The sequence below is a fragment of the Phycomyces blakesleeanus genome, assembly GCF_001638985.1.
Source record: "Phycomyces blakesleeanus NRRL 1555(-) unplaced genomic scaffold PHYBLscaffold_4, whole genome shotgun sequence".
In the NCBI taxonomy this organism is placed as follows: Eukaryota; Fungi; Mucoromycota; class Mucoromycetes; order Mucorales; family Phycomycetaceae; genus Phycomyces; species Phycomyces blakesleeanus.
The window spans coordinates 2777392-2790128 of NW_017265137.1; the positions used below are offsets into that span (position 1 = coordinate 2777392).

General features: G+C 32.5%; 4 protein-coding genes and 1 non-coding gene across 5 annotated transcripts; 3 read left to right on the forward strand and 2 right to left on the reverse strand.

Moving 5' to 3' along the window:
* Nucleotides 1-2975: 2975 nt before the first annotated feature.
* PHYBLDRAFT_68435 (hypothetical protein) lies at nucleotides 2976-3496 on the reverse strand (the record flags this gene model as incomplete). The annotated part of the gene is made up of 2 exons (XM_018441956.1): nucleotides 2976-3323; nucleotides 3386-3496. The coding sequence occupies 2 exons, from the start codon at nucleotides 3494-3496 to the stop codon at nucleotides 2976-2978; spliced, it is 459 nt and encodes a 152-aa protein (XP_018296102.1).
* Nucleotides 3497-3952: 456 nt separating this feature from the next.
* PHYBLDRAFT_68434 (hypothetical protein) lies at nucleotides 3953-6271 on the forward strand (the record flags this gene model as incomplete). Its single annotated transcript, XM_018441955.1, has 7 exons — nucleotides 3953-4092; nucleotides 4165-4234; nucleotides 4378-4750; nucleotides 4827-5207; nucleotides 5298-5466; nucleotides 5616-5769; nucleotides 5840-6271. 7 exons carry the CDS (start codon nucleotides 3953-3955, stop codon nucleotides 6269-6271), a joined length of 1719 nt encoding a protein of 572 aa, XP_018296103.1.
* A 2639-nt stretch (nucleotides 6272-8910) lies between these two features.
* Nucleotides 8911-9901, forward strand: PHYBLDRAFT_68433 (hypothetical protein; the record flags this gene model as incomplete). Its single annotated transcript, XM_018441954.1, has 2 exons — nucleotides 8911-9111; nucleotides 9689-9901. The coding sequence occupies 2 exons, from the start codon at nucleotides 8911-8913 to the stop codon at nucleotides 9899-9901; spliced, it is 414 nt and encodes a 137-aa protein (XP_018296104.1).
* PHYBLDRAFT_t72 lies at nucleotides 9781-9853 on the reverse strand. The gene has a single exon. It is a non-coding gene; the product is annotated as a tRNA-Asn (tRNA).
* Nucleotides 9902-11314: 1413 nt separating the features above from the next.
* Nucleotides 11315-12710, forward strand: PHYBLDRAFT_141927 (hypothetical protein; the record flags this gene model as incomplete). The annotated part of the gene is made up of 5 exons (XM_018430700.1): nucleotides 11315-11335; nucleotides 11490-12063; nucleotides 12120-12193; nucleotides 12231-12332; nucleotides 12420-12710. 5 exons carry the CDS (start codon nucleotides 11315-11317, stop codon nucleotides 12708-12710), a joined length of 1062 nt encoding a protein of 353 aa, XP_018296105.1.
* Nucleotides 12711-12737: the final 27 nt, after the last annotated feature.

Sequence of the window (12737 nt, forward strand, 5' to 3'; positions counted from 1 at the left end):
GTCCATTTCTACCGGAACCATAAAAGAAGTTAGAGCAAATAAAAATAAAAATAAAAATAAAAATAAAAATATATATTTTTACCATCAAAGTTATAATCCATATCATATTCATTGTCTATGGCCACCGAGTTCTGTTCATCATTGTTGATAACTTCAGGAACATAGCTTACAGTAGTTTTGACTGATCTCTTAATAATCACTATATTACATATGTTATTAAATCGAAAATATAAATATAAATATAATTAAAACATAAAAGAAAATTCCCTACATCTATTACGAAAGATGTTCATTCCAGCATCATCTCTTCTTTTATGAAAATTAAATGTCTGTACAGACACTGTATCTGATCCTCCAAATCTTATCTTGCAAACAAAATATTTGCATTCTTTTGTTTTGTTTGATTTACGGGTTGGTGCCATTGCTTAATAATTATTAAAATAATATTATTTTTTAAACAGTAAAGAAGATAAATATATATTCAGGTACAGTTTATTTCATTCAATTTAAGTTTATTATTGTATTTTTTTATGCTACTTGGTGCTCTATGACCAATAGAATCGTTTTAAAAAAATTGCAATGCTTATTCTACAAAAAAAAATCCTGCACTACAAATTTGGGTTTTCTGTCCACCGAATTTTACATCCCATCACATATGGGAATCGGGCATTTTTTTGCAGTATCCTTTACCCTTGCTGTCATAGTGTCGCGTCATAGGCACTAATGCCTGAGTGCAGCTGTTGTCCTACTGTTCTTCCTGTCTCTGCAAGCCATTGGTTCTTTTGTTTCCTGTCCAATTGAGTTTTGATGCTGTTCTGGTCTGATCTGGTCTAGTTCTGGTGCCCATTTCTGATGCAATTTATGATGCCTGTCATGAGCTTAATAAAGCATGTTCTCTTCTTTATAAGTCTTTGTCAAAAAATTAGCAATAACTAGAAATAAGTTCCTTGTCCTTTCCTTCCTCTCTTGTAATAAGATTTCTCATATAAGTTTTGATGACAGCTATATGATCCATAAATTGCCAGCATTAAGTCACACTATGGGAAAAAAAGAGTGTCTGCCGGAGGTTCACTGGGGGGCCACTCAGGAGGTCGCTCAGATGGATGTTTTTCACCTTCTGTCTGTTATGGATTATTGTATAACCCCGCTCATTAACAAATGTGAAGTTTTATTCAGTTACCTATACACATTTTTGTAATCTATATTTGACTTTTTATTGGTACTTATATACAAAAGCCTTGGTTTATAATTCTCTTTTATTGGGTATTATAATTTACATCTTAACCTTATATCTAAAACCATTGCTCACTTTTCAATTAATATTCACTTGATTAGTTTTCATTTATATAGAGCTTGGATTATTAATAATTTTAATTAGATTAAAAGTATATTTTTCAACAAATATTTTTATAAATGAGGATTTTATTAGTTATTGGAATAGAAATAAATTTTACAAAACATGATTTATTAGTTGTCAAAACACAAAATACACTGATTGTTAAAAAAAAACGCAATTTTCTCTCAGCTGACTAAATTTCAGTCTAACATGCACTTCTTTGATTTTAAAAAAAGTATCAAGAAAAAGAAGTATACATCTAAAATTAAAATGATATATAGTAGTTTACATATACTTTCAGAATATGTTATTAGACTTGATATTTATTAATAGTTTGTTGGGCAGCCTTTTGCATCAATTACTGCCTGGCATCTTCAATGCATACTTGAAATCAAGCTATCCAAATATCTATGAGGAATTTTCTTCCATTCCTTCTCAAGAGCAGCATAAAGATATTTCAGGCTGTGCAAGCTGTATCTTTTTGACCGGACTCTTTTGCTAACATAATCCCATAGATGCTCAATGGGATTAAGATCCAGACTTTGAGGAGGCCAGTCAGCCAAAATTTTGAGCTTATGCTGCTTCTTCCAATTTACAGTAACATTGCTTGTGTGTGCCTTGGCGTTGTCTTCTTGGAGTACCAAGTCATCCCAACCAGTTTGCTGCTGGATGGCTGAGAGAGAAGGAAGATATGCCTCTTCTAATACTTCAACATGCTTCTTGCCATTGGCTTGTCCGTTTATGATTTTTAAAGCCCCGACACCCTTGCTGAAGGAGCATCCCCAAACCATAAAAGAACCACCTCCAAACTTCATGGTTGGAGAGATAAATGTAGTACGAAGACCAGCATTGTTCTTGCGGAGAACTCTCTTGCGGCCATCATGACCAAAAAGTCGGAATCGTTTCTCATCAGTCCAAATGATTTTTTCCCAATTCTTAATGCTCCAATCAAGATGAGCATTGGCCCATGGAACGCATTTCTTTTGATTCTCAATAGATATTTTGGGCTTCTTCATTATTCTACGGGAATATATGCCATGACTGCGAAGAAAATATCTTAGAGTGTTTGCTGATATGGGATTCGCAATGGCTTTTCTGATGTAAGACATTGGTTGCATTGGATCCTTTGAAATCTCACGCAGGATCTCTCTTTTATCTCTTGCGTTTAACTTCTTTGGTCTCCCTGGGTTCTTGACTCTCTCATACGACCCAGTTTCTTTGTAGTGCTTAAGCACTCTTGAGACAGTATAAGGGCTAACATTAAGCATCTTAGTAATGTCACATTGCTTGGTGCCATTTGTAATACTCTCGTGTACAATAATAGCACGAGTTACATTGTCAGTTTTTTTTCTTCCTTCAGTCCTGGGAGTAGGTGGCATATTAGTGCTTTTAGTTTTTTGATTGCTTTATTAAAATGTGAATTTAGAAGAAGAACATCGTGCAAGTTTAGAGAGGTTTTGGACTATAAATTCTTGCATTATTTTTCAACACTCAGTGTAGTTTATTGGTTGTCAAAACAAAAAATGTCTTATTATATATAAATTATACTGACTAAACATCATTTTATTTACTACAAACTCTATTGATAGGTGATATTTTATTATATGATACCTACCAGGCATAGACTTACAATCTACTGTCACTTTTTATGGTTTTTCCATAATTGGCTGACTTTGGCAACAGATGTCCAGTTCTTGTGGCATCTGGTAAAGTCTATACCACTATTTCTTAATAGACATGCATGTCTGATGCACGCCAAGTTCTTGTCTTCTTGAGATATTATAGTCCAGTTTGGATTTGATTCTAGAACTTGCACAGAAGAAAGGGAGTCCAGTTCATTGCAGACAAGACGTATACAAATTATGAGGATTGCCTTGTTTTTCTTGTCCAGTTCAACTCCAAGATCATGGCTCATTATTCTGTAGATATGCACCAGAGTTATATCTTTGATATTTGGTACTGGTCTTGGAATTGGCCCACTGAGATTCTGTATTATCTTATGTTAGCCTGTATATTTTACTTCTTTTTATTATTTCTTATGCTATGTACTATTGTCAGCTCTGGGCTTTCTTGGCCATTAATATCTTTACAAACATTGGCAATCTCCTGCCTAAGCAATGCTTGTTCATCCCAGAGTATTTCTTGACCTTTCTTGAGCATATCTTGTTTAACCTGAAGTTCTTTCTAGTCTTTTTGCAATGCAAAAAGTGTTTCTTGCATGCCCTGAAGTATCTAGAGAATTGTATAATCTGTATTATTCATTGTGTTAGAAAAATCAGAAATATGAGGTTGTGAAAAAAAAAGAGGAAGAAATTTTTTTTTCTAATTACTATCAGATTTATTTTGGTATATCTATTGGTTTAATGGGGTTTATTGTTTTTATTATAATAGCTGCAATAACTACATACCATGTGTTATTACCTTCACGAGTCCTGTGAGGGAGTTCAAATTATCTATATCATTGTCACCTTCAATAGATTAAGTATAAAGACACATATTGAGAAGATAAGTATCTCTATTCTTACCAAAGTTACCAAATACCTATTTAAAAATGTTATCAATTAAAAAAACTCTTCTTCATAAATACGGTTCTTGCAAAAAAAAACCTATAATAATATGAAAATAACTGAGAAGTGCTTAATCTTGTGCCTAAAAAATCAGTTAGAAAATATGAGAAATGCACACTTGTCTGTAACTCCTTTGCTTTTGATGTCTAGCCAGTCTGTTTCAGCTGCGATTTCAGACTTGATACTTAAGTGAGTTTGACAAAAACAAAAGTTAAAAAAAGCAAACTATGTATTAACAATATTGATGCTTCAAATAAATAGAGAAAATACGAGCACAATTAGTCATGAAAGCACTGATAGTAATAATAGCACTGACCTTGATGATCTCATGGTAAGGTATATATATATGCATATACAAATACATTCTACTAATTTGATTTTGTGTTATTTAAGTGCGATATCGAATGTGAGAGTGAAATTGAAAGTAGCACCTCTCTCTTGATTTTCAATTTTAGCCAGCCTTCTCCTGTCTAGAGCAACAATGATGCAAAGAACCTGGAGTTTATGCAAATCATCAATGACTTTGGCATTTCCTGTCAAGCTCATGAGAAGCTTGCTGCACATCTCAACAACATTCTGGGGATGCCAACCAAAATAACATACAGAGTGTGTACAGCATACCTGGGCAAGGAGCTTTTGAAGCATTTCCCTAGTGTAGAGGAAACAGTATATGACGTCTGCCAAAATGGATGTATGATGTTTAATGATGGAGAGGTTGCTTGTGAGTATTGTGGTGAAGCTTGCTACAAAAGCAACAAAACTGATAAGGACGGTATACTCATTGCCGAGAAAACCATGGTCCAGATCCCTTTGGACAGCCAAATTGCCCTTTCTTTGGCCAACAGTGGTACCAGACATGAGATGCTATAACATTACAATCACAAGCAAAAGACAGATTGCAGCAAGGCAGACATCTTTGATAGACACGCATATCAATCAATCAAATACCTTTTCTCTGGTGAAAAACGATGTTGCAATTTCTTTGTCTGTCAATGGCTTTGTACCTCATAACATTCCTAGTTCGATTACTATTCTGTATGCCACAGTTCTTAATCTTCCTCCAATGGTCGGTTATGAGAAAAGCCAGATGTTACAAATTGTGATGATCCCAGGTCCTTTCACACCACTTAACTTCTGGTCATTTTTGCAGCCAAACTTGGCAGACCTCAAGGTACTCCAAGAGGAAGGAATAGTTGTTATAACCCTAACTCTGACCATCCGAGCAAAGGTCTATGTCCTTGTTGTAACTGGTGATATTCTAGCAGTGGCAAAGCTGGCATGTCATGCTGACCATATGAGCAAAAGTGGTTGTTGAATCTGTAATGTTATGGGCCAAACTACTGACTGTGGCCAATATTTTAGATCTTTATCAGACACTACTATGCGCACTTCAGAAAGTTTCCAAAACTTTGATCAAACAAGTTTGTTCAGCAAGGGTCTTGTAGGACAATCTCCTTTTTCTTCACTGGCATCATTCACAGGCCTGCTCTTTTTTATCCTTGACAAGATGCATGGCCTTTGCCATGGAATAGGCAAGCAGGTCTGGGAACTTATTGGTGGAAAGTATGGAATTAAGCACTCTCTGTTTCTTTCTGCTAATGTACTCAAGAAAATCGGCGTGGGAATGGCAGCAACAAGAAAAACAATCCCAACAGTATTTCATGGCTCTTAGAGAAACATATACAAGTACAGTGGATACTTCAAAACTGTAGACTGAGCCGATTTCCTTCTCTTCATTGTCTCTACACTGGTGGCCGAGCATGTAAAAGATACAACTGCCAGGAAAGCATTGCTTGGACTTGTGCAAGCTTGCAACTTACTCATGAGCTAGGAGTTATCAGCAGAGGAACAAACCTCTACAAAAAGGTATGTTTAATAAGATTCAGTATTTTTTTCTTGCCACTTATAATTTTCTTCTAGAAAATTACAATTATAGAGCATGTATCTCGAATACCTTTATTGGAATGATAAAATAGAAATAACAGTGTTTACCATCGACCAGCATCTTCTACAATATTACCCTATTATGATCAGTGCCTTTGGTTCTCCTTGTGCATACAGCACAAAATCAGTGAAGTGTGCTATTGGTGCGTACTCTTGTGCCATCAAAAGCAATTCAGCAATTGGTATAAATGCTGGAAACATAATAGTCAGGCTGGCTTATACACGGCAATTGTTGACTGATTCTGATGGAAGCAAACAGAGAGGTGTTATATTACAGTACAAAGATATGTCTGCTGATTGGCCAATTACTAGCAAGGGTGAGTGTGCTGGTGCAGATTCTGATATTGAGTTCTGGAAACCTTTAGAATATGAAACAATTGATAACAGTTTTGAAAACATTTCTTGTCTTCCGATTCTTATTTGAGACTTTTATAGATCAAAGGGGATTGAATGCGGGACGATTGAACCAGCTATAATAACTTTTTTTTTAGTATTTTATTGATCTACTGTCACACTCTGTGTGCAGCTTTTAAAATGCCATCAAAGTAGACTTAATTGAACAGATAAGAGATAGAGAGACAAGGGGGAGAAAATACGAAAATATAAGAAAAAAACAGAATGAAATAGGAGAAACCAGCTATAATAACTAGTCGCAAAGCTTTTATTAATGGCTGTGTGATTGACTTCTCATTTGCCCAAAATATATTAAGAGAGGTGCATCACGTTTGTTTTCAGATGCAAGTCGATCTGTTCACAAATGTATGTTGCCAATATTCTCCCATTACAAAGGACTTCTTTGGAAAAGTAATTCTTTTCTTTGAACATAAGAATTCTGGTAAATGATGACCTCTTGTTTTGGTGCTGATATATAGCACTGTATTATACAATGGCATTTTGGTGGTGGTAAATGGCCAGCTCAAATCAAAGGTAGTCTATCCAGCAAATGTCAAGGAGTTGGTTAGTCTTGTAATATCAGATGCAACAGATAGTACAATAACAACAACAAAGTATATAGTGTGACCAGAACTTAACCGCGGCCCAAAATTAAATCTTGGTCAATATAGAGACCTATAATTTGTTTTTATTTATTGTAATACATTTCTTTTTTAAATTGTCTTGACGAATTTCATTTTTGCAGTAGAAAGTTTAGATATTTTTCTTGTCTTTTACTTCTGACTTTTAATAGTCCTCAATTTCAATCTATACAATCTAAAAATGTAAAATCTGTAGTTGAAATGTACTTTTGTCTCTTTTGTGATTTAATTCTAGGTAGTTAATTTACTTTTTATCAGTTATTTCAAAAAACGAAGATTTTTTTGTTTCATTTTAATTTTTTAGTGATTTTTTAACTATTATAGACCAAAAATGAAGTCACAATTACAAAAAACACCTCTTTTTTCCCATAGTATTTAGAAGATGATGAAGACAAAGAATATACTGATTTTACAATGTTTTAATAAAAACATTTTATGAAATATTGATTTAATATTATTTGATTTAATAATATTTAAATAATTATAAAAGATTACTAAAATAGTAATATAAAAATAAAACATAAATACGTTTTAATTCAAATATATCAAAAGAATAATATTATTCTACATCTAATAATAGGTATGAGTATCAAGTCTTGATCTGTTATTTCTTTTCTGGCATTTGTAACTAAGTCACAGAATCAATATCACTAGAGATTGCAAGTTTTAATAATAGTTTTTAGATAAAAATAAAGATAATTTTTATTAAATGTAATTCTTAACTATTTATACAAAACGATTATTCTTTTCTGATTAAAAGAATAGCTACAATAATATGTTTTAAATGGTGGTTATCCAGTAACATCTCTACAATTATATTTCTCATCTCCAACATCTAAAGCATAGACAAAAGATCAATCAACAAAGTCAAGATCTTTTATCTTAAAAAGTCAAATGTTACTAGTTGCTTATAACTTCCGATTTTAGTTACTGATGTCAACTCTGACATATTCACAATAGGGATCTTAGACACATCATATATAATTTATTTAAACGGAGATTGTGCTCTTAAAAAGGAATAATTTGTTTCAAAATCGCATTATTTTATATGATATAAAAACATTATATAAAATATTTTATATCATATAAAAAGATGATATAAAAAGTGTTGACTAATCATCTTTCAATATTTTATGTTGTTAAACTAACAATGACATAAAATTTAAAATAGAAAACAAATTATGTTTTTAAGTAAGCATATAAAGAAGTTCATATAGTCACAGCATTAGATTTTTTTCCCTTTATTTGCGCAAGCATTCTATATATACAAATATTAATTAGTATCTTTTAGCTTTAATGTTTAAAAAATTAAACAGCTATTATAATTTGAGGCCAAAAAGTAACAAACTTTGATTCACACTAATTACATGATTTTAAGTTCATGATTTTAGTAAATTAACATGACCAATAAATGCAATATCACACATTTTCATTATATATGAAAGTCTTGAATGTGAAACATGAGACTGTATAAAATTATATATAAGGTTAAATGTTTCAAAAAAATTTATATGATATGTCCAAGGTACCTAATGTCCTAGTTGGTGGTAATCATTTATAAAAAACTTATATAAGATAAAATTGTCAGAGTTGACATTGGTAACCAAAATTGGAAGTTACAAGCAACCAGTAACAGTTAACCTTTTACAATAAAAGATCTTGACTTTGCTAATTGGTCTTTTGTCTATGCTTTAGATGTTGGAGATGAGAAATATACTTGTAGAGATGTTACTGGATAACCACCATCTAAGACATATTATTGTAGTTATTCTTTTAACCAGAAAAGAACAATCATTTTATATAAATTGTCAAGTCTCAATCTGATATTTCTTTTCTGGCACTTATAACTAAGTCACAGAATTAATATCACTGGGGATCATCAAGTTTATGAATAGTTTTTAGATGAGAATAAAGATACTTTTTATTAAATATATTTCTTGACTATTTATATGAATTGATACTTGATTTCTGGCTAAAAAAATAGCTATATTAATATGTCTTAGATGCTAGTTATCCAGTAATATCTTCTATGTTGTGGTGGTTGAAGTTGAAGAAGTTTTTCAGAGGAAGAATTGAAGATTTGAGATTCGGAACGAAGATTCGTGAGAACTTATGTACGTTTTGTTTATTGAGAAAGGATTTTATATCAAAGTTTGACCCAGTTCCTACACTGAACTACTACTGCTATTTGTATTGTTTTGGATTGGGAAAATTATATGACTGGGGTCAGGTAATTGATCCTATCTAAGCCTTAATCAGAGCAATGTGATCTTGGGATAATTAATGTATGATTAATTATATAAATGTGTGTAGTCCCAATGAAGTATTAACATCGAAAGTAAATGTGTTTATGAGTTATAATTATGCTTATAATAATCCACTGATGTATCCCATATTATAGTGATATCATCATATGAAATATAATCACTATCATGCATGCTAAACCTGTGTGTTAAATAATAAAGTAATTGGTAGACACCTTTGACTGGAATAGCTGAGGCCTTATATTATTTTATTCAGACTTATTCTCAATTACAGCAGTAGTCAATACTCATTTACAACATTCTACAAGTATATTTACCATCTTAAACATCTAAAATATATACAAAAGACCAATTGGCAATGACAAGATCTTTTACTCTAAAAGTCAACCATTATTGGTTGCTTGTGAATTCCGATTTTGATTGCCAATGTCAACTCTGACAAAATAGTCAAAAATTACATTTAATAAAAATCATCTTTATTTTCATCTAAAAACTATTCTTAAAAACTTAACGATCCCCAGTGGTATTGATTCTGCGACTTAGTTACAAGTACCAGAAAAGAAATATCAGATCGAGACTTGGCAAAATAATAGAAATATACATCATTCAATAATTGACAAAGAAAAGACTGTATGCGCTCCCGGGTGGGCTCGAACCACCAACCTCCTGATTAACAGTCAGACGCGCTGCCAATTGCGCCACGGAAGCGTAGTTATGGTGGCACGTAATGTAGTTATTTACTTAGCCTTAGTCTAAAAACCAAATTCTACAAAGTTCAGACTTTCTTTTGAAAACCTCTTTTATTTTTCTTTAAAATTTTAATTTCTTTCTTCTATTTTCACAAAATCGCCTTTTTCCAAGAACCGATTTTCTGAAAATTAAAATCTTTCTTCTTTATTTTTCCCAAAATTATTTTCTACCTTTTCTTTTTATTTTATTACTGCGCACTAAATGTGACATTTCCTCTCAAATACTACTTTACTAAAATTGTTAACTGAATAGTTTTTCCCTTTATTTATAATATACTTTTTTCTGATATTTTTTTTCTTATAGTTATATATTATAACTTCATCTATTTTTTCTTTTATAACAAAATATTTCACTATGAATGAAATTGGTATGACTGCCACTAATGGTAGTGAATATGTTACTAATTTGTTTTAATTAACTAATCAAATTGGTTCTAGAGTTTGGTAAAAATATTAAAAAAAGATGAAAAAAATAAAGTTGTATTTAAGAGTAAAATAATATAATAGAAACGTTTTTTTTACATACATATCATATAGAGAGTATAACGATTTGATTTATTTATTTTTTATTTGAAATTGTAAAACTTTTTTTTTATCTCATTATCAAGATTGTTGTATTTTGACAATACCACTAATCAATGTGGCAGACCAACTATCTTTCCCACTAATTTACCGAAAGTGTGGGATTTAAATTGATTTTTTTTTAAATTTTATTTTGTTTGAATTTTTACTTTGCATTTTTTTTCTTTTCAACATAAATAAATATCATATTAAAGTTATTTTTTAAGATGATAATGAATTTCTATAGCTACTTTATATATCTAAATTACATGACTTGCTCTCTATTTTATTTTTATCTGTTTTAATTTGCTAAAATAAAAATATATTTTAATTATTAAAAAAACAAAAAGTTATTTTTTATTGCTTGTGAAAGGAGTAAGACATATTTTTGTTACAATGACAGAGGCTTGTGTTGACTTTATCTTAACAAGAACAGATAAGATACTAAGTGCAGCTGCAAGGATAAATGCACTGGTCAACTATCTGTAAAAAAAGAAACAGGAGACAGATATCAGCATATTCTTAGAAGAGCAAAAGCTCATTTAACTGCAGTTTCACATATATACAAGGCAATGCCAACTGTGGTGATTCAGACATTTGGTTGTTGGATTTATTACATCTAAGAATATATTCCTATTATTATAGTAAAACAGCTATCATTATAAGAACAAATGAATAATTTATTTATTTTACTTATAGTAAATCAATAAGACCAATAATTAATTACAGTAAGTATTGTAATTATGACAGCTCAGTAAGCACTGAGTTAATATGAGGATACTGCAATTAGATTAAATTATAAACATAGCAGTACCAGCTCTCTAATATTTAAATGAACTCAGACTTAAAAAATTAAGATATGACTGACAAAGCAGATCATGTTTTAATATAAAAAGAACAACTTTTTATTCTTTAATAAAGACAACCTATATACAGTCTCAAAGTATTCTTATATACATCTCAATCTTTTTACTGTTGATTTTATTTTATAAAACTTCACATTTTTTACTTTGAATTCTATAATATCTTCCCAGCACTCTGCTGCCAACTCTCTTCCTCATGAAGAACAAAGCCCTCTTACCAAAGTTGGTATTCCCTCTTCTGTTCTGAGTGAACAGACACATCTCACAGAAATTGGTGACATTTCTCCTCTCTTTGGATCCACTGCTCTTTCCATTGATAGTGATATTGAAATGATATACACCAGTCTTGATTCCTTGCCACCTCTTTCAGTTGTTGGTTCTGTCCCTCCTACTCCTGTGCCTACTGTCCCATCAGCCATTAATAGCAACACTAGTAGTTCCATCACTTTGGAAATGTTGTTAGCTTCTGCAAAGAAAGACCTTAGCATAAAGAAGAACAACATTTATGTGGCTTATGCTAACTATGTGGCTCTTTCAGAGGTCAACCCCATGTCAGATGCGGCCAGACATGCTTCTTTCATTAAGAGAGAAGCTCAAGAATTGTTTGAGAATGCCCAGAAGACCCTCAAGGTGCTTGAAAAAGCTAACGCCCCTCCTGCTATTCTTGAAGACAAGAAGAGCATGGTAATCCCTAGCAACTTACCTTTCTTGCAGCTCTGCACGGAAACCAGGATGAAGCAAAATCGTGGCGTGTTTGACTCTGTGTACGATTTTTGCTAAGAATTCACTATGGTCTTGGAGTCTCATTCCCTGTCCTTGGACTCATGCTGGGAGCGTCTGCTTCCCATATGCCTGAACAAGGAGGAAATATCCTGGTTTGAAGACAAACTAAAGGGAAAGGCATACAAGTAGAAGAAGGCAGAAGGGATTCTGCTGGATCACTATGATACTCCTTTCAGAAGATTTCTGAACATGGGTCACGTGTGGAAAATGATGCAGAAGAAATGTGAGTCAGTTCGTGCATTTGGAGCTAAATTTCAAACAGCTAGAAGACAAGCATCCTTGAAGGATGATATTCAGATAGTTCTTTGTTTCTGGTAGAACTTGCACCTGGAAGTCTGGGAAGGAAGCCTGATCTCATTGTCGGCCAACTATGGCACCAAACTGCCCTCCAAAGTGGAGGATATAATCTCATTAGTCAGTGTAGCTACTAGCAATTCCACGGCCCTACTCAACCAACCTGCGGAGTCTGGCACCCCTGCTAAATGGAAGTTATTTGCCAATGCCCATAGTATCTTCTCTTTGATAAGCCACAAGGGAAAGAACAGAGCTATTGCCAGAGACAACGATCCTAAGTGTTGTGGGGAGAAAATAAAGCAAAATATAATATAGATGAAAGAATTCGTGAGAACTTGTGTA